This window comes from Falco cherrug, chromosome 11 (genome assembly GCF_023634085.1).
Source record: "Falco cherrug isolate bFalChe1 chromosome 11, bFalChe1.pri, whole genome shotgun sequence".
Classification (NCBI taxonomy): Eukaryota; Metazoa; Chordata; class Aves; order Falconiformes; family Falconidae; genus Falco; species Falco cherrug.
The window spans coordinates 7179682-7206561 of record NC_073707.1 but is presented as its reverse complement, the minus strand read 5'-3'; the positions used below and the strand labels follow the sequence as shown (position 1 = coordinate 7206561).

General features: G+C 43.2%; 1 protein-coding gene across 2 annotated transcripts in view; it reads left to right on the top strand.

The window, feature by feature from the left end:
• The window catches only part of STAG1 (STAG1 cohesin complex component), a 199728-nt gene extending 175339 nt beyond the window's left edge, over positions 1 to 24389 (top strand). For both annotated transcript variants that reach the window (XM_055723474.1, XM_027808885.2), the window contains 11 exons: positions 558 to 732; positions 3058 to 3197; positions 4940 to 5041; positions 6614 to 6762; positions 7857 to 7985; positions 12297 to 12502; positions 16222 to 16393; positions 19207 to 19317; positions 20167 to 20281; positions 21929 to 22009; positions 22106 to 24389. In XM_055723474.1, the coding sequence (XP_055579449.1) occupies positions 558 to 732; positions 3058 to 3197; positions 4940 to 5041; positions 6614 to 6762; positions 7857 to 7985; positions 12297 to 12502; positions 16222 to 16393; positions 19207 to 19317; positions 20167 to 20281; positions 21929 to 22009; positions 22106 to 22129 (1404 nt within the window). In that variant the 3' untranslated portion in view covers positions 22130 to 24389. The remainder of the gene's footprint in view (positions 1 to 557; positions 733 to 3057; positions 3198 to 4939; positions 5042 to 6613; positions 6763 to 7856; positions 7986 to 12296; positions 12503 to 16221; positions 16394 to 19206; positions 19318 to 20166; positions 20282 to 21928; positions 22010 to 22105) is intronic.
• The last annotated feature ends 2491 nt before the right edge of the window (positions 24390 to 26880 follow it).

Here is a 26880-nt window from a genome sequence, read left to right as displayed (position 1 = left end):
TCACTGAAAATTCTGCCGTTTGGCTTTTATCTGGATTTGAAAGCTGTGCAGAGTTACTTGATCCTTTTTGTCGTGAATAGTTGACGATATTCTGTAAGAATTTATTTGCTCACAGCTGCTTCTCTGTATTTTTGGGATCCAACAGTGACTCAGCTTGGATTTTCCCTTCTAATGTTGTTCATTTTGGAGGTTTTTTTCTAACTTTTTTTTGCTTTGGTCTGTTTATCAAAAGAGGTGGGGTTTTTGACTACAAAGTTGGCTGCAGTCCTTGAATCAGAGGTAGACTTAGAGTTCTTTTCATGGAGAAGAATTGGAAGCTTAATATGGATCATCCTGGATATGGAAGAGGTAGTAAAGACAGTTCCTTACATAGGAACCAAAGGCATAACATTCTAAATTTAGGGGAAACCCTTATGAATTTTCACAGCACACAAATGGCAAACAGTTAAAGAAGGACATTTAATAATGGTAGGGGATAGGTGGAAATTAGATAAATGGTATTTTATTTTTCACTTAACTTATGCTTCTTACTGCATTCATTCTCTTTCGCCTTTCAGGCTTTCATGCTGCTCTGTGATCTCTTGATGATTTTTAGTCATCAGTTGATGACTGGAGGTCGAGAAGGTCTTCAGCCTTTGGTGTTCAATCCAGATTCGGGCCTCCAGTCAGAACTTCTCAGTTTTGTGATGGACCATGTCTTTATTGACCAAGATGACGAAAACCAGAGCATGGGTATGTTGAGCTTTCTTGTTTTCTACTTAGCTTTTTTTTCATAACAGGCACAGAAGAAAGAAGAAAATAGAATTTCCACTTCATTGTGCTCAAACGTTTTCAGATTTTTTCTTCTTTATTTCTGGGAGGTATGAATATGAAATATTCACTGCTACTTGTGTTAAAGAAGAAGTAGTACTTACAAAGTTCACTTCATAAAAAAAGATGTTTTCAGAAGACATGGGATTGGTCTGTAAATACATGCTATAAATCTGGAATAAAATTATTCTTCCTTTACTGATCTGTATTTTCTTAACATTTATTTCCAAACAGTACAGTCTTAGTCCAGCAGCCAGCTTCATTTAATATAGCTTCAAGGGAAGAAGTACAATGGAACAGTACATAGAAGAGAAATACTTTAGAGTTACTAAATCAGGTTACCGGATCCTGAAGGCAAACCTTACCAGCAAAGCTCTAGGCAAAGAAAGCCTTAAGAAAGTGATGTTACTAGATAAACACCCCTTCTGCTCCTCCTCCAAAATAATCAGATCAAGCTCAGGACATCATTGATTTGGTTGGAGACTAGGAAAGTACTTGGGAAAGTTTTGTGTATGCTTCCCTTGTGTTTTCCTAGGCAGCTGTGCGTGGCTGTGCTTTGAGAGGGGTTTGCAGGGACCCCGACTCTACCTTCGCACAAGGATGACTTGAGATTTTTGGCTTTCGGTCAGGGAGAGGCAGATTTGGTCTGGTTTTAAATAGCTTGGTGCTGCTGGTGTGTGTTATAAATCCCTAAATGCAAGTACAGAGGTATCCCATTTCTGAATCCTAAATAGCTTTGGACAAGAGATGGATTCCCAGATAGTCAAACGACGTGAAAGAGCTGCTGAGTGCACCCTGTAGTGCTCTTTTTAGCACAGTTTCTGAATTTCCGCTGTACTCAGTTACTTCTATGTTAGCATGACACGTAGGTGCTATTTTAGATCTCTAAAGACAGCAATATATAGAACTAAGATCTCAGAGAAGGTATTTTTGCTCTGAAGGCGCTCTCAGTTCTAGCTCCCGGGCGCCTCGGCAGCTAACGTCTTTGTGGAGCATCTCTTTAAGGATTCCTGGGAAGAATACATTTTGAAACACACCTTCACCAGAAATCTGTGTGCAGTTAATCATAGTTTGTGAGTTCAGCGTTCAGAATAATACATCAAGAATAGATTTTAGGAGGATCGTGTCTAATTTTTTTTGTTTGCTCTTTAGCAAAATTGCTGTTCTTCAATATCCTGTGATTGGACTGGGAAGACAGCAAAAAGATGGATGAAGGTCTTTGTGTGTAATCTCTATTCCCTCAAGCTGCTCTGACTCCGTGAAGTCAGTCTGACAGTTTGTAGCTTTTGGTATTCGGAACACATCAGTAATGATAAAAAGAAATGAAGGAAAGGTGGGATTGGGGAGGAGACTGGGCTTCAGTTCTGTGGATTAAAACATGCGTGTATATTCACAGTCAGCTCCACTGCTTCTGAGAGATTTCCTGTGATCAAATACGTGACTTAAGTGCTGTGTGGAGACTAGTGAGCAGCAAGAGAGTCTGAGTGACATTGTGTCCTTCCTCCCCCTGCCACAGCTCTGTACTGCTTCAGACTGGTTGGAAGATACCCTCCAAGAATAAGGCACTAAATACCACAGTATATTCACTTTTATCACAACTGTTTTAACTGATTTCATTTTCTTATCTAACTTGGGGAATATGCTTTTATTACACGATATGATATTTAACATGTGTGTAGTTGCGTTTTCATGCACAGAGTGGAGTCTTACGTGGGGACTTAGCACTTTCGGCACCGATATTCAGTGTTAATGTTTCTTACAATTGAATTTTACTTCTTGTTGTTACTGATGTGCTGAAGCCATCAATTTCATCTCCAGGGCATGCAGCAGAAGTATTGCTGCTTTTAATTTTCCTTACGTTAAATATTTATAGCATAGTTACATTAATGAAGCATCTCCAAATATCCTGTGTTTTAGAAGTCAAGCAAAAAGCATTCAGTAAGTCTTCACTGTGGCCTTTCACAGGGTAAAGAAAATAAGCAGTTCCGTTCCATGCGGATTATGTTCGGTACCTGCTCAGGACTATAGGTAGCATCCTTGGTCAGTGGTGTGTCATAGTTCTGAGCTTCCCTGGATGTCCTAGCGTAGGCAGGACTCAAAAATTATCACCTTTCATTTTAGCTTCTCCTACAACAGTCCTTGCTTCGTTTCAAAGAATTGATTTTTTTCTAAAAGCTACTCCTTGACAATATTGCTTTAGAATATAGCAGTTACTTATAAACATTTTAATGTTCTTGATGCTTTCAGAGGGAGATGAAGAAGATGAAGCTAACAAAATAGAAGCTTTACATAAGAGAAGAAACCTTTTGGCTGCCTTTAGCAAGCTGATAATTTATGACATTGTGGACATGCATGCAGCAGCAGATATCTTCAAACACTATATGAAGGTACAGCTCTTGTATTCTTCCTCACTCTTCCTCACTGAACACGCTGTAGGGCCAGGCCCCCCCCCTTCTCTTCCTTCCAGACCAGTAGTTCAAGGTTGAACACTTCTGAAAGCTTTTTTGCCTTATTTGAGTTTTTGTAATATTTTTTTCCTTTCTAAATTACACTTGCTGCTGAGGAGCCACAAGCCACAAGTCCTGCGCGGCCGGAGTGCCTCGGGACAGGCAGCCCCTGGAGAACCTCCTACTCTGCTCCTCAGCTTCGTGCCTAGAATCCACAATAAACCATTACCTGTTCCATGTCGTATTTCACTAGGGTCTCCCAGTCTTGGTGCTTGACATGAGGAAGCAGGGTTTTCTGTGAGAAAACATTGTTTTCATTTGGAAAGCATTCAAAAAAAGAAAGCTGTACATAGTACTGCTGATGGGTGGGTATGCATTGACTGAACGTCCTGCCAGCTGACACTGCTTCGCATGGCATTTAGGCCCCCTGAAATGCAGGAAGACTTGCTGCTCAGCTACCTCTGCACCCTGTACTGGTGAGTTTACCTGCCAGAAAACAGGCACATCTGCAGTCCTGGCACTGCCACGGTGCGCAGAGCCCCTCAGGCTATGGTGTACCCCACCAGTCCCTCTTCCAGGGGTAAGTCACAGAGATGACAATCAAGGAAGAACTGGGAGAGAGAGTGGGGAGCAGGTCCTTTACTATAGACAGTGGTTGAGTTGTTGATATGAAATATAAAGGATTTACCTGTATCCTCCTCCTCCTCCTCTTGGTTCAGGACACGGTACAGTAGCATCCCCAGCGTGCCCTGGCCACCAGCCAGCTCGCTGCTCAGGGTTAAGTCTTGCTTAGGTTTTTTTTTCCAGAGCAGGAGTTTCCAACTGCAGCTGTCACAGTCAGGCTTAATTTCCTACCCACTGCTCCAGGTTGGCCTCCTCCTGTCCCCAACCCCTCCTTCTCTTGAAACTGGGGGAGAGTCAGAGAAATTGAATATAAATGAGAATACAATCTAGAAGGATCTCGGTACCAAGGAATGCGGGAGCAATATCTTAGAGGGAATGAAAGTAACTGGTTGCAAATGCAGAAATATTGGCAAGGCTGAAAGAATACTGTTTGGAAAAAGATTTTTTTTATATTCTCAGCCTGGAAATTTTAATGATTATACAGGCTTTTCTACCCAAGTGGTCAGTACCGTAGACTGTGTCTTTCAACAATTCTTCTATTGTTGCAACCATTCTTCTAACAGAAGGAAAATCAGCAGTTCGTACTAATTCCTTACTCAGCTTTCTGGCTTCAGTGAATTCGTTTCTTGGCCATCTGACTCACCTTGCCTTGTACATGGAGCTTCACACCTGTGTGCTAGTGTCCGTTCACACCTACTTGCTGAAGAGTGCGTTGGTTCAGTGTAATGTGGTTCCTTAGAATTTGCAGTTGTGGGTCACTTCCATCAAATATTTAGGTTGGGGTAGGAAGTACTGTTTTGGTTTTCAATGTACTTGTTATAAAAGATAACAACAAATACAGAAGGTCCTCTCACCTGGCCGCAGGCTACCAATCAGTTTAAATTTTGGTACTGAAACATTGCCTCCCACTCACACGAAAAAACTGGATTTCAGACTAGGTTTCTTGGCAGCTTCTGCCTTTTAAAACAAGAGTTACAAGTAATCTTTCTATCAGGAAAATGTAAGAAATTGTATAAGAGGTTCGATCTAAAGAGTTTTTTAAACACATTTTTTCCTAGTACTACAATGACTATGGAGATATCATTAAGGAAACCCTGAGCAAAACAAGGCAAATTGATAAAATCCAGTGTGCAAAGACACTCATTCTCAGTTTGCAACAGGTAAGAATATTGATTTTTATTAGAAATGCCTCACTGCAAAAAATCCTGGACAGGATTTTCCCTGGTGCCCTTTACAATGAAGCGAAAATACTACAGTTGTGTTCAGACAGAGATTATCTTGCTCCTCAATGCAGGCTGTCGCTGTTCATTTGTCTCCCTGATCTCAGTCTCCTTAAGCCTGCACTGGCAAAGGTTTGGTCAGATTGAAATGGAAGAAAGGGAGAGAAGAGCCTTGAAGGCGATTTGATCCAGCATATTCATAGCCTTTATTTAGTGGTACCTAGTGAACAAGAAGAATTAGGAAGACTTTCTTCTTGTAATTACCTGGAAGTAATGCATTGTCTTTACATTTTATCTAATTAGCTATTTATTTTTCAGACTTCAAGCTAATTAGTTTAAGTCTTCCAATATTGCTAAGTATGTTTTTTCCCTGAAAATATTGTGAAATTTCCCTGAAAATATTATGAAAATCATAAATTATTGGCCTGATGATGAAATCCATCGTTGTTCTGCCAACAGCACAAAGTGTGTGCTTCACCAAATACCATGCGGGCCCTTGGAGTACCAGCTATATCCATTACACAGAGAAATGACTTCTATAAATTAGATGTTTTCAAATCAGCTGGGCCTTCCAAAACACGTTCCAGAGTACTAGGGATTTCCTTTGGCAATCTGGAAGCTGAGAGAGTGAAAATTTGAGGAAAAACTGATGTAATTCCAGAAGAATCTGTTGGTGCCAAAGGTAGTTCCTGTGTGTAAAACTCTGAAAGAGGAAGGAGCCAATCGCCATAGCTCAGTCAAATATCATCTATCAAAAGAAAAAATAATTAGATGAGCTATTTGCAAGTGCCTAAGTGGTAGGTAACAGCCAGTATGAATTTGTCAAGGAGAAATCATGTCAAATTAAGCTGCTTTCATTAATTGTATGGTAACAGAGCTTGTGGATATCAGAGAAACAGTAGATTTAATGCAGCTTGATTTAATATTGTCACTGACGCTGTCTCCCTTGATATTCTCATTAGCAAGTTAGGAAAATGGGATCTAAATGGCTATTTAGAAGAGGCTATAGAACTGGCTGGAAAGCTGCTGCCTAGTTCGTTATTGTGCGGAAAGGGCATGATCAAGCAGGCTTCGAAGGCATTTACCCAGTAACGCTGGTCAGATATTCAGTAAGTCTTGAATGATGGAATAGCAATTTTGCCTCCTGAATTCAAAGAAGATGCTGACCTGAGGAGTGACGTGGGTATTTTAGAAAACAGTGTAGGAACGCAGAACTCTCTTGATGGGTTGGGAGAATAATAGATGCAAATCAGTGAAGATAAGTGCCGAATTCTTCAAGAGTTACTGTCTGCACAAGCACAAGGTGGGGGACAAGTGGCAAACAGCAGTGACACAGAAGACAGCCTGGGAACTGAAACGGATTAGAAGTTGAATATGAGAGAACTCTGTTACTTCTCTGTGCAAAAAGTCATTGTAACACCCACTCTGAGCTATAGCAGGTTAGAGCAAAAGCCTTTCTAAAGAACAGTGTTTTCTAGCTCACAGATTTTAACAATTGAATTATTTTTCTAGCTGTTTAATGAGCTTGTTCAGGAGCAAGGTCCCAATTTGGACAGGACATCTGCCCATGTTAGTGGCATTAAGGAGCTGGCCCGTCGGTTTGCCCTCACTTTTGGCTTGGATCAGATCAAGACAAGAGAGGCTGTGGCCACACTACACAAGTGAGTGGTGGTAAATAAACAAGATTTTTATATTACTTCAGATTAAAACTTTTGCTCAGCATACCTTTTCTAAAGGTACATAATCTTAACAGGTCCTGGAATAATTACATTTTTTTTCTAGTTTATGTGGAAAAATGGTGGGGGGTGTGCACGTATGTATGTAAGAAAGGAAGAAAAACTAGCTGCTACCTAGTTATTTATGGGAATTTATTGCAATGGCCATGTTTATCTCAGGTAAAGCCACAAGTATTACACATATTTGTTTGAACTGTATTTAACAACCGTAGATGGTTCTTTATACCACACCACTGTGGATTCTGTAGGCTTTTATAAAAAGATATTCCAAAAATATTTTGGAAATCTTTTTTTTTAAAGTGGATTGAAGCTTTTTACATAACTGCTGCATAGGAGAGTGTAGAAAGGTGCTGCTATATTTAAATTATGACTTTCCCATCCTATAAAAACGTTAAAATTAATTTAAAGTTTGCTACCTCAGAGACTAAGTCATTAAGACTAAGATTAGCAAAGCATGATCAAAATGCTACAAGACCCTTCCCTGTGCCAGGCAAAAGAGAAGTCAAGACATGCATGTGCCTTTATTGGGTAATGTGAAAGTAAATTGTTTTCTTTAGTCTCAAATCATAATGTAAAGATAAGGCAGAGATGCATGTATTGGTGTACCGGTAAGTAAATTCTCTTGACTCTTGATGCAAAAGCTGTATCTTGTTATATTTTTCATATCATTCTTATTGCAAGCTTCTGCCTTGTGCAGAACCAAGGAGGAGGCAGTTGGCTGTTCCTGCTAAGGCAGCCGCTTTCGGCACCTGCAGAATTTCTTGAATTGTGGTAAATTCCATCTTACCATGTGACTGACAGTATGTTTTCATTGAGACTGAGTCCTCACCGATCAGGAGGGAACATTTGATTCCCCTTTGTCCAAAAGTAGCTGTTTGCTAGTAATGGGGGGGGGGGGGGGGGGGGGGGGGGGGAGTTATCTTGGAATATAAAGCATTTCATCACAGTTCAGATTTTGGGCAACATTTTTTTTAATTTTGTTACAAATGTCTGAAAATTTTAATATTTCCTTACTGTAGAGATGGCATAGAGTTTGCCTTCAAGTATCAGAATCAAAAAGGACAAGACTATCCACCTCCTAACCTTGCTTTCCTTGAAGTGCTTAGTGAATTTTCTTCTAAACTCTTGCGACAGGACAAAAAGACTGTGTAAGTAATGCTCCGTGTTCTGCTGTGGGGTTTGCTGGGCTCTGTTCGTCACTGTGGTGTGTGTTTAAGCTCTCTACTTTGAGGTTTTCCCAATCTAACAGGGGCTATAGGAAGTCCCAGTGAGACTTTTCACATACATAGTGATTTGTCATTTTATATTTTAAAGTAATAAAAATAAATGAGAAAAGGACAATCGGATCCACTGATGAGGTGACTTTGAGACCTCCCAAAACAATGTTCCTTAAAATTTCCTGGGGGGCACTGAAAATAAAAAAACAATCTCTTTTTTTTCAGGCTAGAAGGAAAAAAATAAATTAAATGGTAGCAGTGCAGATTTACAGGCCTGTAAACACTGCCGTAACATCTGTTTCTGTTAGATACTTACATAAAATGAAATGTACATTTGTTGTTTATTTTAATATATTGAGTTAAACTGGGAAATAAAGGTTTGCCAAGGCTCCTGTTACTGGCACAAGAGGATAGAGAAGGAGGCTGAGAGAGGACACTGCTGTGGGTGAGGAGGGAGCAGCGTGGCAGAGACCTGGCAGGCTAGAACAAGCTGCCCGAGTTTGATATGGTGGGTAATTGCTGCAGATGAAATGCTGGAAATTAAATAAATCAGAGGTATTGTTGATAATATCTGAATAAAGAGCAGGAAATACTGCTTTGTGAGTAGCATTTGAACACACTGTCAAGAGGGGCACAGAATTGACAAAGAGAAACCTGCGTTATTAACGGCGAGTTCATACTAAAAACATGCCGTCAGCATCGCTGCAGGGATAACGCTCTGCATTTCTAATAGCTTATGTAGCAAATAGCCAGGATTTGGCCCCAGCACAGAAGCAGTAAGGGAAAAAGGAAGAGGACTCCAGTCAAAACCAGCCGAGCACTACGTGCCCAGTGTAGAACTGAACTCTTTGAATTACTTTATCACCATTTTAAAAATGCAGTTGACAGAAGGTTTATGGTTATAGAAATCTTGCCAGTCAGTTCTCTGACTACAATGAGTGTAAATCTTGTGTATCTACTATAGCTACCTCAGCTGACTCTTCCTGTCAAACTTTTCTGGTTTTCTGTGAAGACTTTTTTTTTAATTGACTTTTCTGTTATTCTTAGCAACTATGAATATTATCTTTCTCTGTGTTGTAAGAAATGCATCTTCCTTAACTTTGTATAATTTTTAATGTACGCACACTTGAACAGATTTAATTTTTTTATTGTATCAATAATTTGCCAATTCAGCAAACACAGTAGAAGAAATAGTTAAATGAGCTTGGGAATTGGATGATTCAGTTAGGCTACTTGGCACTCAATTTTTGAAACTGCTTTTTGTTGTTCTATGCTTCAGTCTGGTCAATCTCTGTCCTATTCTTCAGGACAGGACTTAAGGATAATAGGATTTTATTGCTGTCTTCCTAGCCAAACTGTAGATCCTCCTGCATGTTAGTTTAAGCACCATTAGCCTATTCCTACTTAATTTAGTGAAGCTTATCCTTCCTGTACAGGCATCATCCCTTCCACAAGTTTCTCCAGTGTCTAAAATCTAAAGTTACATCATTCAATTTACAATTTACATGACAGCTTAATTTGACCTGATCCTTTGCATTGAATTCAGTCCTTCAGGTTTCCTTTGCCTTCTGTGTTGCCATTTAAAATTTTTTTCTCAAGGCTTCTCCCATGCGTCGGTGCCCACACACAACCACTGGGCTTTCGCAGCACTGTAGAGGCTGTGGTGGAATCCATTTCTCCTGAACTTACCTGTCTTTATTGTAGTCATCTGCGTCTGAGCTATTTACTTTAGCTGAATTGGAAGATCAGCGAAAAGAATTAGGTCCTTTAGGGCATGATTTGTGTGAGCTGCGCTAGGTGCTGCTTTCAGGTAAGTTCAGACATGCCCTAGATTCCATTGGCGACTACGGAAAGAGTCACGGTAACTTGCTTATCTGTAAAGATATCTTTTGGAGAGACCTGCGTCCCTTCCCTGCAGAGGTCTGCCAGGTTTGCACCATGGGGCAGTGGCTGAGCTGCCCGCAGTGCTTCGCTGCCCACCGTGCCGGGCTGGGCGCTGCAGGGCTGTTGGCCCTTCTCTCCAGCACGACTCCTGCAGTGCGCAGGGACCCCCGTCCTCCCTCCGCAGGGGCTGCCTCTGAGCAGGAAGGTGCGTGACCACCATCTGGTGGAGGAGTCCTGTGTGCAGGAGCAGGTACCGCCCTCCCTGCCCTGCTCTCCTGCCCGGTGGCTGTCCCTAAACCCAGCCATGAGCCCTCAGTCTGGAGGCAGATGTGCTCCAGAATAACCCTGCAGGCCTCCTGCGCATACAGCTGCCTGTCTCCCAGAAGTCCTCCAGCCTGGCTTCCCTACCTCAAAAAAATTCATTATCTACCCGATACATTTGCATATGTCATCTGCCCTTGGTACAAAATGTGGCTCCTGTCGCAGTTCAGCAAACACTGCTCCTCTGCAGCGCTCCTCCTTCCCCTCTGCTTTACTGCTCGGGGGAGAAAAGGGAGACATTTCCAGTTTGGGAATGGAGTGGCAACGTTGGTTTAATTTAGTTTTTCTATCATATTTATGTATTCAGCTTCTCGTTTTACAAGTAACCTCCAGAATTGGTGATAGCCACTTATGGATTTATTCAAATCTATGGATTTAATATAAAACTATGCATTTAAGGTGCCAGACTCTTACACTTGGCAAAAAAAGATTTATACTAGCATGGCTGCAAACACACAAGGCAGATACAGGCAGGGAAATCCCAAGGAAATCATCTAAGACTGTGCAGAAGTGAATTGCCCTGTGAAGGTATTTATTTCCATTTATTTCTCTCAAATAAAGACTGTTAGCTTAGACTGGACAACTGACTATTGGGTGTCTGAAGTCAGAGGAGACAGAGCCTCAGCGTGGTGGTCTTACTTCTAGGAATTCAGAGTTTCTGTCCTTGCTGAAGCTGGTAAGAACTGCCAGTATGAAGCTCCTCTAAAATGCTGAGCAAGAGTTGTCTCAGGTTTGGCATCTGGTCAGTAAAGAACTCCCAAGTGGGGGTGGGGTTCCTTCTGCACCACGTGGGCATAACCCGTGCGCTCTAGTTCTGTAAATACAGACTGGATGCAGAAGAACTTCTTCCTTTCCAAGACCATTCTGCAGGTAGGTTCTCTGAAGTCATGAAGCGCTCAAGTGTTGCACTGCTTGGTACTGTAAAAAAGAGAGAGAATAAACCAAGAGTTTTCCATTCAGTGCAAGGTTTGGGTGTTGCTCAGTATACACATGAAAAGGATTAGGAGGAACCATTCATCATATTGGATAAAACTGTGGACAGAAACCCTGCAGTTTCTTGAGCAAAGTCACCCCATTCACTGAATCAAACCAAAATCACGTTAAAAATCGGGTATGGTTGTTACCAGGGACTGTGTGCAGTGTGGCTGCTTGTCCTGCTGCCAGAGCTGGGGTGTGCAATAGGTGTGAGCCTGCCAAACAGCGGAAAACTGCATTTCTGTGCAGAATTTGTGGCTTTGACTCCTACTGATGACAACCTGGCAATGTGGTATTAGTGGAAATCGTGATGGAAGGGTGCGGGAAGCAACGCTGACGTACCCTGGGTTCTCTCGCCCGACGCCTGCGTGCTTGGTTCTGCAGCTTGAAACTCAGCAGAGTCACTTCTGTGTGCACTGGCCATATCCATTTGAAAGACTACTTCTAATACCATAATTAAATAATCAATGGAAAGAGAAAACAACTCAGGTGCCCTCCAGACCATACGCAGGAGGGAGGTTGGTTGGTTCCTCCCTGAAGTTAACAAACGTGCGTTTGACTTCTCCGTGGCAGTGGGACAAATCTGCAAATTTCATGTTGAAAAATAACGGCTTGCCTTTGAAGAAACCATTTTTCTTGTTCCAAGGCGCAAAAGGATAACCTACATCCTCACAACAGTGGTTCTAATTCAGTCTTGTCTGTTGACACAGTAGCGTTATATAGAGGGGGTGTCCTCACTGTGCGAAATAGGAAAGGGATTGAAGCCGCGCGTGCTGCGAGTGATGGCAGGCAGCCGCGGAGGAGGGTGCTGGGGGAAGGACAGGTTTCTCTTGCTGATCTGTGAGTAACCTGTGCGTGGTTAACTCTGTTTGTTTTGAGGGAATGACATGTATTCTTACTCAGTCAGAGATACAATGCCCTGTCAGCCCGTTTTTTAAATTAAAATAAGGAGACGCCATGCAGGATTCGTGTTACACCCTCAGCAGTGAGAAGAGGGGTTGCAAGTTCATTGAAAAGGAAACAGTTTGCTGCACCTCTGTACTCATTGTCTTTTGTTTTCAGCCACTCCTACTTAGAGAAGTTTCTGACAGAACAGATGATGGAAAGAAGAGAAGATGTATGGCTGCCGCTGATTTCTTATAGAAACTCGCTAGTCACGGGTGGCGAGGATGACAGAATGTCCGTGAACAGCGGAAGCAGCAGCAGCAAAGCCTCGTCAGTGAGGAATAAGAAAGGACGACCACCGCTCCACAAAAAGAGAGTAGAAGGTTTGTGTGGTTTTAGGTTGTCTTTTTAGGCAGAGGTATTTCTCATTTTGTACAGACATTACAGCTTTCCTTCTTAGGTTTATCCATTCTTACAGTTTATGCTGAAATATGTGATATATTCTTATGTAGAAAAAACATTGCAGTCTGTTTTGCAAATTCCTCTCAGGTTTGAACACGTCTTTATGAGAAATATCATTGTGAGTCCCTGTTCTTGTTTGTCTTCCTGAGATGCACAGATTCAGAACTAGTTAAAAGCTGTTAATGTAGTTGGAAACAGGAGGTGTTGGTGGAGTTATCTGCTCTACACCTTTCTCAGTCACGGACTTGCTGATACAGGGTTTCTGCCTATGCTTCGGTCTGGAGCCACTGTTAATTAACAGGGTGTTTGAGCAAGCCCAAGGCAGAAATTCTGATATGGATCTGTTTTTGCGGGACCACTGCAGAACACAAAGACGACACCTTTTTTTGTTTAAAATGGTATTGATGTCCAGTGTCTGTATTTACTCTTTTTGTGGCTTCAGGCATGTTCATCAGGAATTTGGCTATGAGAGCAAATTTCTTAGAAGATTGCATCTGTTCCTGGTTAATCTGTATGATGTAGTGTGTACTTTTGTGAATATAAATTTACTCTTTTGCTACAGAGTAGGTGTAAGTGAGATCTTTAAACTTCAGGGATTTTTCCAGGGTCAGTATCTATGATAGTAACTCCTCAGTAAGGAATCTAATGCCAATCTGCCTGAACATACAGCAGTTTCCCAAAATATTCTTCAGAAGTTTGTCCGTATGTACTTCTACAGTCAGATCGGTTCTCCACTACAGCTTATGTTGAGCAGTACGTTGCACCAAGTTCTTCAGTTTCTTACAGGCAACCTGGAGTTTATGTAGATAAAATACTGCTTCCTTTCCTCAGACACTGTTTTTCTTCCTTCAGGATGCCATGATTGTCACAGAATTCGGCTGGTTTTTTTCTTTCCTTTTGTTACTGTTTCCATTCTGTTGTATTGTGTTCTACCAATACCCTTTTTTTTCCCTGGGAAGTGTAGTAATGTCTTTGCTTCCCTAAGGCAAGTCTCAGTCTTACGACACAGTTTTTAGGCATTGTTTGCCTTGTGCTCTTGCACATCCTCCTCTTTCAACGAAGGGAGAATTGATTTGCAACACTTCCCATTTCAATGACCTCTTTCTTTGCAACAGCTGTGGTCCTGAATTTTCCACAAACGTAACTCACTTAAAATGACGTAGGCCAAATCCGTGGTGGTTCAGCAACTGAAAGATCTGACTGTACCACAGTTCCCACTGGGAGATGGCCTAGGACTGTGCCAAGGCTCCCTGCGGGTCTGGCGGGGTTCTGACACCTGCCGAGGGTGTGAGGGGGCTCCGTTTGCATTCTACCGACAGTGTCTCATCAGAAGACCCCGCAGTGGTCCAGTTTCACCGTTCACTACTGTCACCCCAAATTCCCCCATTAGTGATCTGTGGCCAGAAAAAGCCTGGTGAACATTCCCTGTCATGGGGTGCTCTTGGGGGTGGGGGGGGTGGCTGTCCTGTCCTTTGAATGCTACAGATACAGCTCTGGGTCACAGGAGGGCATTCAAGGACATTCATTTTGAAGAACGTTTGTTAGGAAGTGATTTCTTCCTTTCCTCCCTCCTTTCCTCCCTCCTTTCCTAGATCCCTACGCAGACCTTCATTACTCACGAAAGCTTTGCTATACAGCCTCATTATATAGATCCAGGAAGGAAGTTTTAGCTCCTAACAGTGTAACTGCCGTTTCCCCAGTAGATGCCTTCATTGCAGAATTTGATTGTATGATGGTTACCAGCAAGTGCTCTCTAATGATGGCAGCTACACAAGCTCTACGGCCTTTCCTTACGTGGAAGGATATATAATGCAAGCACCAGAAGTCTTGGTTTGCATTTGTATGAGTAAAGGACATTTGATAACCTTATGTTAAAACAAACCCTTAAGAATATAAGCAGTTCAGTAGGTACCACGTGGTTAATTTTTGGGTGCTTCCTGACGTGCGGTAGGCATTGGCGATTGTGATGTGCCCTAAGTACACTTCCTTTTGAATCTTGGCCAAAGGAAAGCCAAGAAAACCTGGAGCCAGGTTGTCTGTATTTTTCATGGGAAGACACAGATTTCTGCACAAACAAGGTCTTACTTTGATGTATCAGTAAGGAGCTCATGAAAGAATCTGATTTGATCCTCAGAGATAAGTGCTTACTGTTGACCCGTCTGTGTAACTTGAGCTAAGAACCAGTCACGGGAAGAAAGTAACTGATGGTCTGTACACAAGCCTTTGTTGGGTTTTTGTCTTTATGTATTTTTATAACTCTTCTGAAAGCTTTAATCTTAATCTGGTGGTACAGTTACAAATCTGGACCTCTCTTTAAATCCTGGTAAGCTTTTTTTTTTCCTTTAATTTCCACTCTAAAGGAACCAAAACAAGGGCAAGGTTGCTGCAGAAGCTATCCTAGCATCAAAGAACCATAACTAGTCCCTTGTGGTTCCTTTCTCACCTAAATCCGGCAGATACTGTGCTCAGCAGACTGTCTGCGTTGGAGAACGTTCCCTGTTGCTACTGAAAGTAAATCTGCTCTGTGACATATCTTCACAATGCCTTAAGGAAATCAAACATAAATAAGATCTAAAAAAAAAAAAAAAAAAAAAAATCCCTAACACAAAAAAGGTTCACAGGTAAATAGGCAACTTTTTAGACAACACTTATGCCCAAAGGGTAACAAAAGGCACAGGAAAAATTAAAAGATCTATTGAGGTCCCCATCTGCTTTCTCACCACACATTTCTTCCTGTTAGTAAATCTGTGATCTTGCCTTCTCCGCTCTTGTCATCTCCCCTGTCTTTCACTCACTCACTCCAGCAACTTCAGTTTTTTTCTGCATGTCTCTTGCCCACGCATTTGTCTGCTCTGTCCCACTCTCCTCAAGTGCCCCCTCTTCCTTCCTCTGGTTTGTTCCCTGCACAACATGAGCGCAGCATCCCACCTAGACCTTCAGTCACCTTCCCATCTCCATTCCGCCCACTGCTCTCAACTCTAAATACGCTACCCGAAGTCACTATTTACAGTTCACACCAGCCAGACCACTTCTCTGATTTAAAATGCCCCCTCAGGTTCTTCCTGAAGTTTCTAAAGATCTGCCCTGACCAGATTTTGGGTTTTATGCTCCTCCCTCAACTTAGTGTTTAACTATATCTCAGTTGCTGTATGCATATGAGATTAAATATTTAGATTGTAAACTCAGCAATTGGGAATTATGTTTGTTATACGTGTGCAAGATACCCAACAATTTAGGTAGTGCTGCAATGCGATATTTATTTGCAATTACTTTAGTTCGTCTGTTAAGTATTTCTAGTTACATCGTTGTTACTGCTGGGAATAGCTGGCAGTAATCCTTCCTTAAAAGAACGCAAAATAAAATTAGAGCTGAAAGATTTATCATTTCAAGCATTTATCCAGTTGATCTCTTAAAGGCATACTTGTTTTAAGAGATTAGTAACTAAACTGTTGAAAATAGAAATTTGGAGAAGGTGCTGCAACCGAAATTAACGGTATCGAAGTGGGTCGGCAGATGGATGGTGCCTGTGACTGACGGGAGGTGTTCACCCCCTGAGCTGGCTGGATAAGTCCTGAAGGCAGGAATACTGTCCCGCACGTTAGCAGAAATGTGTCAGTAATTTTAAATGTTCTTTTTCTAGATGAGAGTCTAGAAGGCTCATGGCTGAACAGGAATGAAAACATACATACTCCAGGGACACTGCAACCGCCACAGCTCACCTCAACTGTCCTGAGAGAGAACACTAGACAAATGGGAGAGCAGATCCAGGAGCACGAGTCGGAGCAGGGATCTGAACAGGATTTTTTACACAAGTAAGTGTTGGAATTTCAGTGTCAAATACAGCGAGCCAGGCAGAGGAGTTGCATATTATTTATACAGATAGTCTTAGTCTGTGGCTCCATGTATTCAGTGTTTATTTGCTAAAACAACTGGAAATGTCTTGGCTATAGCGCAGTAATACTTCAATGATTTTCAGTTCCCAGGAAAAATGCATCGTAACAAAATCATGGTAGAAACTCCTTATGTTAAAATTATGTCACAGCATAACCATGCAGTTCTGGTTAAATTGTCCTAGCGTTCATGCCCCTAGTTTGGATTGAGCTGTTCCTCTAGAAGTTGTGTTAGATGTTCTCTTTTCTTTCCCTCTGCCCTACGTTATAGTGACACTGTGGTTCTCAGCTGATTTCTTGTAAATTAACTCTTCAATCCAATTCTAGCTGCTGAGCTAGGAATTTCTGTTTCTGGGGTAATGGCCTGCAGGCAATTCACTTTGGCCTTAATTGTATATACTTTTTGTCACTCAACTCCCATTTTACCACCTCCGTTTAGAGGGGAAAATGTTGGTTATTATTGGTCGGTGATTTATTTAAGAATAGAGAAGTGTTCAGAGAATGCTACTCTGTGCTATTTCTCATAATTTGAAGACACAGAATAACATGATCTGGTTTGGTGACTATTTTTATAATTTTATAGCCAAATGTACTGATCTGATTTGTCTGTATAAAAAAGTTGTATTATGTTGGCCAGACGAATCAGGTTTCTACCAGTCTAGTATAGTATAAAATCGCCAGATTATGCCTCTTGGTTTTCCTCCGGCTTTTGCCCATCGTGTTTTTCTTGAGACACATTCCCCAGCTTCTCAATTCTTCCTGAACGTGTGCTGACCCTGCTCAATCCCAAACTTTACTGCTTCATCCTGCATTCTTTTATCACAGTGTTTTCTAAATAGAAATAATTAATAATGGTCATTTTGCCTGGGAAGTAAAACATTTTCCAGCCTCAAATGACAAGGTTCTCTGTATACCACCATGTTGCACATGTAAGCTCTTGAAGTTTGCCAGTTTGTGACCACAGGTTCTCAAAAAATCTGAGCAACTTCTAACGAAGTGCACTCTTTGGAAAGTAAGACCCGTTCTTCTCCTTCGGCTGCGTGTGTAATGCACGGGCATCAGCAGCACGCCGGGTTGAACCTTGCTGTGATCCGTTAATCGGCGCTCACCGCAAGAGATGTTGCCGCTCAGCTGGCTACGCAGTACCTGTTCTTCTGTGGAGCGGGCGATGCTGCCGTTCCCCTGGATGGGTTCATCCATTAAGGCCACCCGCAGGCAGCGCGAGGCGGCGGCGGGGGAGCCCGATGTGGGCTTCAGCGTTCCCAGCGCTGTGGCTGGAGGGAAGGGGGGCTGCTGGCGTGTCCGTGGGTGAGCACCAGGGTGTGGGGGTCCTCCCCGCAGGGGCCAGGCTGGCAGGCAGCACAGCGGGGGGAGCCCGGCTCTCGGTGGCCCCAGCGTGTCTTTTTGCCTTAGTCCCCGTGGGGTCTGGGCTCGTGTCTCTTACTTGCTTTCCTGAGGTCAAGGATTTGCCTCCTGATCTCCTGCCTCCCCAGGCATTGCCACAACTTCTAGGTTATAAGGAAGATGTTGTGGCTCTCAGTTTCTCCTTAATTTTTTTTTACTCTGCAGTAAAACCAAAAAGAAAAGAGCTGAAGCAGAACTTTCTTTCTGACCCTCTCTGGTCTCAGCTGTCGCTGAGCTAAATGGCTGGCTCTGAAGCTGTCACCAGGTACGGGAGGTGGGACGGCTTCCCATCACCGTCTGTACTCCTGAGCACAACGAGCCTTAGGCGGTGGGAGAACTCCCCTTTCTCGGGGGGGAGGGGCTGAACCAGGGGTCTCAGCCCGGGCGAACCCCTGCCCCTCCTGTCTCGGGGGATGCTGTGAGCAGGGAGCTGCCGGGCGAGGGCACGCAGCATCGCTCCCTCTCCGTTACGCTCACAGAGCTGGGCTTGGCATCCACGTTCCCAGTGTGAGCTGGCAGTGGAGGGTCCTCAGCCTGGCGTGGCTGCCACGTGCATTCCCTGCAGGCCAGCTCAGGGGAGCTAAAACATAAAGAAAATGCAGAGCAGTCAGTTGCCAGATTAACGGGGTTAATCGTGTCCAGAAGAGTATTTTGTTCTGGGTTGTTTTCACATGGGTTGTCCCAGTTCATTATGTCAATCTTACAGGGTACAAGACTGCATAATAAAATAAAAACTGGTGTTGCTCTCGAAGAGCTGTACTTAGTTTGCTACTATTTCCTTGTGCTGCAACACACAAATCATATCAAATCCATTGCTGTCTACTACTGGATTTAGATGGTATTAAAAGTACAGCCTGTAAGGTATTTACATGTGAATAAGTTACCGGATGCTGAAGTTGATCAGGGTATGCATTTAAAAGCAGTTTGTTTTCTGTGTTGTGTGACATTTTTGTTTTAAAATGTGTGTCAGTTATTAATTTGCATCTATTCTTGCTCATACTTTGATCTGAGATAGTGAAGTAGGATTTAATAAAATGAGTTCTGGAAGCGCTCACCACTTCAGGTATATGTCACACAAATGAATGACTAATATTAGCATTTTGTGTAGCTGGTTTTATTACAACAATTAATGGATTATTTTTTTGTGCACATGCAGTGAGAGGAGATAAGTTGTGGAGGGGAATCCAGAAGACGTGTGCAATGATGGATGTGATTTAAGTATCTTAATCTGAAGTGTGGCCAGACGCAAAATTTCAGGAGCTAGATGTCTGAAAACAGCCAACTCAAAATTGTTAGTGCTCTCGGTCGTAATGCTGCTTTGTGTTTGTTAGTCCCCAGATGCAGATATCTTGGTTGGGCCAACAGAAGCTAGAAGATTTAAATCGAAAGGACAGGACAGGAATGAACTACATGAAAGGGAGAACTGGTGTAAGGCATGCAGTGTAAGTGTTCAGAGCACCCTGATCTCCAGATCAGAACCATTTTAGATGCCACGTTTTAAATGTTACCTTTTCTGGGTTGTTGCTGGTAATTTCTGTGACATTTTAACTCTTGTTAATGAAGGCAGTGTAACAGCTTTGCAGTGCTGGAATGGTGAACAAGGCAGACATGGCACAATTCCCCGGTATTCTCTCCCAGCCTTCAGCTGTTTCCATTTCAGGACATTTCCTTGATTTGTCTGTTAAGGGATTCCCCGTGAACTCTCCCAAAGTGCTGTCCAGTCTTCCTGCGAACCTGTTCATGCTGCTTTCATCCACATCATCTTTTGCCAAGGTGTCCCACTGAGCAGCTCATGGAGGGAAGGCACGTGGGCAAACACTGAAGTGTCCTGCTGGCCAAGGTGCTACGTGCTCTGCTGCAGATCCAGCCAAGTCTTTCCGCACATCTTCCAGGACAGGGGCCAGAGTCTCTAGCGAGATCAACTGTCTTGGCTTCACTGCTGTATTCCCAGGGACTTACCAGTGATCCTGGCAAACAGCATAACTCCTTTTTGGAAAAGGGCAAGCAAACACAGTGAGGTTATTGCCCTTTCCTTGTTAGGGACAAATTTAATTAATGTTTATAATGATACTACATGGGACTTCCTGCTTTAGCCTCTGCCAGTGCTAGGTTTGTTTTTACATAAGATTTTCACTTAGTATTACAGAAAGCATGCTGGCTTTATTCTCAACATAAGGTTTTATGTGAAGGCGTTAAGGGACAGGATTTGTGTGTTCTTTTTAATGACAAAGATCATGGTTGGGAAATTTCCAGGCACTTAAATGACTTTTTCTTTCTCTTTATTTAATCAGACGAGGTCTAATGGAAGATGACGCTGAGCCCATCTTTGAAGATGTAATGATGTCCTCACGAGGTCAGCTAGAGGATATGAACGAAGAATTTGAGGACACAATGGTCATTGATCTGGTCAGTACATCTTACTAATAGCAAGTTTAAAATGGATATAAGATAATTTAAAAGGAACTTGCGAAGCACAAGCAGAATTTTGAGCCTGATTTCCTGTTGCCCGAACATTAAAGAGAGGAAGTGATCCCAATGCTCCCTAGAACCTACAGCTGTGACCTCAGGCCCAGTTGATTTTTTTGCGTAGAAACACACGGAGTGTTGCTTAGCGTGCTTCCTCTCTCCTGTTCTGGACTCGGGCAGCAGCATGTCCTGAAGCACCATCGTGCACCTGGGACTTGTCACCCTGCGAGTCAGGCTGTGATTTCTGGCACATCAGGTACCAGTGCAGCCCCCTTGGGTGAGCGCTGAAGCAGCTGCTGTGACCGACCGCTCAGCCCCAGGCAGGGGGGGGGCTGCTGGGGGTGGAGGTGGGACCAGCTCACCCCACCTGATGGAATATTACACCAGGCTGCCTGCTTGACCTCAGGAAGTACAAATGGCCTCTCTGACATCCAGTAACAGTATTTGATCCTGGTTGACATGATGGAGAGTCAGGAAACGGTATCATCTGAAGGTATTCTTGAGTGTTGCTGCTGCCCCTGTCGCAGCCATCGCTAACTTCTTTGCCGACACAGCTCTTTGTGCAGCCACGCTGTGGTCAAACTGCTACAGCCAAGTTGTTTCTCTTTTCCTGGTTTGTTTGATACCTGGGGGGGGGTGGATCGGGGATCCTTCGCCAAGGTCTGGTTAGCTGGTTAGTGATGTGCTGGCACAGCAGAGGGGAGAGCAGGCAGGGGCGGGTGGTTGCTCCCAAACAGGCCATGTCATCAGATGGCAGCCTCAGGTCCTTCGCTGGCAGCGCACGGGCTGCAGGCAGCGGTGCCTTTGTCGAGGTTACAGCCTTACCCGCCCCTCCATTCGGAACGGGAAGAAGGATCAGTTCACATTATACACTTCACCGTTCTTATGCCTTCCTATTTTTCCTCTCACGTCCAAACAATAAGGCATAGGTTACTTTAGGACTGGGCTATAATGTCTTGGAAAGAAAATGTAGGCAATAATTCATTTGCTGCTGCTGAATACTGAGGTTATTACTAGCATTCAAGTGATCATCAAGTAAGTAAAATCTCTTTCGCTGATAATCCCAGGCAAGGAAACGAAGGCGTTGATCAAGCTGGTGAAGCTCACATTTATGTTTGTAGGGAAGTACAACACAGAGGGTTTGATCCTCAGAAATATTAGGAAATCTTCGGTACCTTTTTTTTCCTAAATCCATTTTTTGACTGTGTCAGAGCTGAAGTTTCACCACAAACTTAAAAGCATAAAGACAGTTAAAAGACAGTTTTTATGCGGTCTGGCCTGTAGTCCTCATACAAGAACATCTTGAAGTCAGCAAGAGCCTCAAGCAAGTCCTTAGCTATGAGCACCAAGTTAAAATTACCTTAGAATCCATCAGCTTTTACCCCATTCCTTAAATAAAACAAGGATTTAAGAAGCACTCTCCTCTGTCAGGGCCTGCATTTGTATCGGAGCTTTTACAAAAGCTGGCGCAAAGCCGCTCCGTGAGGGCAGAGGCGACAGCGTAGGGCCCTCAGCTGCCGCGCCGCGCGCGTCCCTCGCACCCAGGTAACCGATGCGATGCGCTAAACGCCTGACTCCTCTTTTCAGCCACCTTCGAGAAACCGGCGAGAGCGGGCTGAACTGAGGCCAGACTTCTTTGACTCCGCAGCTATCATTGAGGACGATTCAGTAAGGCTTTACCAGTATCGCTTGCTGTTTTATCTGAGGTTCTTTGTGACTGTCATTACACCTAATTAATTGCTGTCTTTTAAATCATTTTTCTAGGGATTTGGAATGCCTATGTTCTGAAGTCTGGTGAAGACATTTTACAAATTTGGAACTCTATTGTTTAGAGCTAGAGGCCTATATACTGTGATAGCTTGTATGAAAACCACATTTTTGATGTGATACGGTTTGATTTTTAACCAAATGATTGAGGTCAATCCCTTTTTGTAGTGACAGAAAGAAGAGGAACTTCTTAATGACACAAAGGAATGTTGGCCAATCCAGTCACCTCAGAAGGGCTGACCTGAAAAATCATTTGTATCCCTGTTCTTGACTGTCCTAATACAGATTATTTTTTTTTTCCTGGATGAGGAGGAAGTTTTAAATTGTTAAGACAGCTGTCAAAATACACACTGTTCTACATATGTTTTCTGAAAACAACATTGAGTGAAAACAGAACTTTTTAACTTTATTTTTCTGCTGTACAATTTAAAACAGTTTTAACATTTGCCTTTTTATGTTTTAAAAGCTAGCCATTTTTATTAAACCTATGCCTATCAGCCACTGACTAGCAATGATGCTATAAGCAGGTCATTCTGGCTACAGAAAAGTGTTTTTGAACACACTGGATTTGATTAACATTATGGTACGCTTATATCCTCTCATAGGCATTGAGAAGAACACTCTTATAGAAGAGGTTAGAATTCTAATGACGTGCATCTCTGCCAAAAAATTTCAGATTCTGATATGATAAACCCAGATTTTATACTCTTGAGAAGATTTATTTTTATTTATAATGGGACATAAAGTAAGAGATGTCCATGAAGCCACTTTTCCAACAGATGCTGTGTAACATTCATTTTATATAGCACATGGGGACACAAAAACAGTAAATTTTCTATTGGTACTTGCTCTGTGCATTTTTAGCAACTTATACCAGCAAATAAAGTATTCTCAGTAAAACACACAAATGGTTCTCAAGTAATCACTTTGCTGTTTTTACTACCTACTTCAAGCCCTGCCAACCCAAGGTACATAAACAGCAACTTTCCTAGTAAAAAAAAACACCACAATTCAAGGGTGGGGGAAAGGAATCACTTTAGCATACTAAAAGCAATTTTAACTGTACCATTAAAAAAAAAGTCTACTTTCCATGCCGTAAATACCCTTTTCCGCTATTTTTGTAAATTAATTTTGCCAGTTAGAAGTACTGTATGTGCTGCATATAAATTTGTGCTTAGATGGTGAAGTTCTTAAGCTTACAATGGAATACAGCTACATTTTCAGTGTTAACTGTGCATACTAAGAGTAATTCTTTGGGGAAAAAAAAATATGATTTTTCAAAAAAGTTAAAAACATCAAAAAAAACCAAAAAACCCAAAACATTCTCAGCTAATTCATTGTAATACGAGATTTTTCAGTGTCTTCAATAATTTGGAATTTCATTATGCTTCGATTTTTATGACTCTGCCTAGTAGCTGCTACTTAGTTAAACTGGCCTGATACCAGAGGTGCTGGCCATCCACAACTTGCACTGACTCTACTATCTCTAAGAATCAGCCCCAAAATGTTAATCTTCCTTTCTGCATTCTAATATTAGCATTTGAGATACAAAGCAGATTGACCCACTTGGAGCACAACAGTTTTAGAGGTGGTTTTTTAGCAGCTGCAAAATAATCATGGAGCTTTTTTCTGTTACGAGCTTATTGAAAAAAACCAAAACAACAGTAATGCCCAGTGCTTACTTGCTGGGAGGGAAAAGAATCTAGTTTTAAAAACAAACCAGCCTTTCACTCAGCTGGGGTTTGTTTCCTACAACACGTGCAGTTCTCAGACATGGTTGCCAAAAATGTTTGACTAGGTAATTCAGCCATTCCTCGGACTTCGGTTGGGTAATGTGTCAAACCTGAAGTAGCTGGAACTTTATAAAATAACATTACCTCCCTTCCTCTTCTGTCCACCCCGACAGTCACAGGGGTGGGCAGGAATGGCTGCATTAAATTGTCGTCACAGTAATTCTGTGAGCATAGTAGCATAATAAATGCTGCCTGGTTTGAGTCATAGTCTCAGACAAACCTTGTGCTTCACAGTCCTCTGTGTGGAAAACTGATTCCTAATTTAACATTGTAGAATACTGTATAACAAACATTTATTATCACGGTACCTGCAATGGGTTTCCAGTTCAGTTTGCAGTCAATAGGTTTTTGTATTATGAGTGTCTCCTTGATTGGTTTTGCTAGTAATTCTGTAAATTGTACATTTACAATATGAGGTTTTTTTTTCCTTTTGTACAATTTAAAACTGATGCTTCACCTTTCATTTAATAAACTATTCAAAATCATGAGTATGATGAGCACCCTCTTCACTATAACTTTCTTTTAAATGCTCGTTTGGACCATCACATCTTGTCATCCCATTTATTAGTAGCCAAAGGAAGTTCTAAAAGGTAGTTTTCACGTACTCCAGGCTTCACAACCAGATTCCGTGCAGCTGCCTTACCCGTTCAGCCTCAGAGCCAAGGAAAACCCTGTCTGGTGGGTTTTTTTCTTTTTCTTTTCCCTCCACTGTGGTGTGGTTTTGGTTTTTGGTTGATTTGGGGGGGTTATTGTGAGATCACTGTAAATCTGGTAGGTCATCACACAAGTTGGGAGAGTTGCGTTGTTAAAACTTACGGTTTTTTGAACTGTCACAAAATTTGAGAAAAATTCCACTCTCGTGCCCTGTATGTCTGAAGTGAACTGGACCACGTGGGAAGAAATAGAAGCGGTAAAGGCTCGGACGGTCTGACAGCCAGCTGGGCTACATGGAGTTTTACCGATTCCTGAAATGAAACGGCCTCGTGTTATTCCCATGTCTCAGAGAGAAAGGTGCTGGTTTTGTTCGACCCGTGAATTATTTCATCTCTGTAGTGCTAAAGAAAACTGGCTTACGTATCATCTGGCCCACTTCCTAAAGAAAAATCATCCAAGTCAGAAAAAGTAACAGGATGCAGCAGGTGAGGAACGGGGATAAGATGATTCAAGGTCTGAACTGCACTCTAGGACTACTCCTGAGCCACAGCCCCAGCGCCGCCTCTCCAGCTGCGTGTAAGTTACGCTCAACTCCTGCTGCACTGTGGGACACACAGTAAGTAACTTGTCAGCCTCTAAGTTCTCTCTGTTGAAAGGATTTTATTTTAGATCTATTGTTTCTGCAGGTGACTGGAATTCAAGAGAATCCTGAGTAGTGTGGCCAGAGCAGTTTTCCTCCAGTGCGTTTCCAAAGAGCTGTGCTGGCAGAGCAACCGACTGCTTGGAAATCGAGAGGATATAAAAGCCAAATTCTTGTGCTGGCAAGGGACAGAAGAGAGGATGACATCTATAGAACTAATGAGGTTAGGAAACAATTAAGAAAGGTTGTACTTTTTTCTTTGTGACAATGACAACTGGGTTTCTCATTTGGTGTCTCCTCCTGACCAGGCAGGCTGAAGAAACCACGTGCATATCGCTTACTACGGCTTTTGCCTTTGAACCTGGGACAGCCACCAGCTGCTCTCTCAGGCACAAATTACCTTTGAAAAATCCTCTCAGTCCTTGCAAACTTACAAACTGACTACACCTTTTCTCACAACTTAAGAACTCACTTCATGGCAACAACCCCCAACGCAGTGACATTTCCATTTACCTCCCCCTGTGGTTGCAGCCAGCTCGGTTCCCTGAGGCAGTAGGTACGGGCACCGGCGCAGAGCACGTGTTTCTGCTGAGGTGCAGCCCGGTGCATTCCTACAGACCTTAAACGTGTCTGCAGCCAGGACAGTGCATCTGTCACCTGTATGCGTTGCCTTTAGCCGTTACAAAAACCCATGGAGCTGGGACTCGTACTCAAAACGCTCCTTCTGGACCGTGTTTTCAGACGACTTCTAGTTGTTGCCTCTCCTGCCCCCCCAGGTCCAGGCTCCATGGCTGCACTGGCCGCACAGGCCTGGGAGGAGATGCTGCCTGGGAAGCTGCCGTCTCGCCTTCCTTCCCCTTTGGGCACGTGCTTGGGGAGCAAACAGAAGCAGCTGCAGCGTGCAGGTACAGTAGTTCTCCAGCTCATAATACAGTACCATTAATGACTGAGGTTACTTACAGCAGACGAGTCATTACGGGACTTCACGTGCTTGGCAGCTGTTCGCAGTAGTGCTAAGCACGACAGCGGCCGCCACTCGCTGCCTTCTGGGGCTGTAGTTAAAATGCAGCTTCTAATGTGTGGAGCGGGCTGGGGGCCTAGGGCTGATCAGCAACATCTACTGCCATCGTTCTCTGTGAGTCTGGCAAATAAATCACAGAAAAAACGAGGCTGGAAGGGGCCTCTGGAGGTCTCAATCTCGACCCTCTGTTGAGGGAGAAGAGCCCCCCATGCTCAGGGAGGATTTTCATATCCCCCCAGAACTGCCCTTGTTCCAGTTTGGGTACATTGTCTCCCGTCCTTCGAGAGAAGGCTGGCTCCATCTTCTCTGGACGCCTGCACGTGCAGCCTGGAGGTCACCGATCCCAACACGAGACCCAGCGCCGCTGCAGCCAGCACATAGAAGGGGCAGCTCGGGACAGTCTAGCGGAGCAGGTTAGTCTGGGATCAGCAAAGCCTGGATCCCCGTGCCCTGAAATCCAAGCTCGGGATTTTTCCCTTTTTAAGTCTGTGGTGCAGGAAGTGGAGTCAGACGCCAAAGGTGGGCCCCAGGCTGGGCCCGAACCCCCAGGGGTCTGGCTTCTCAGCAGTGAGAGGTCGCGGCAGCTCTGCCTGTGAGCACCTCCGGGGCTGGTGGAATGAAGGAGCCGAAGGAGCCAAGGGAGCACGTGACCTTGCGTCATTGC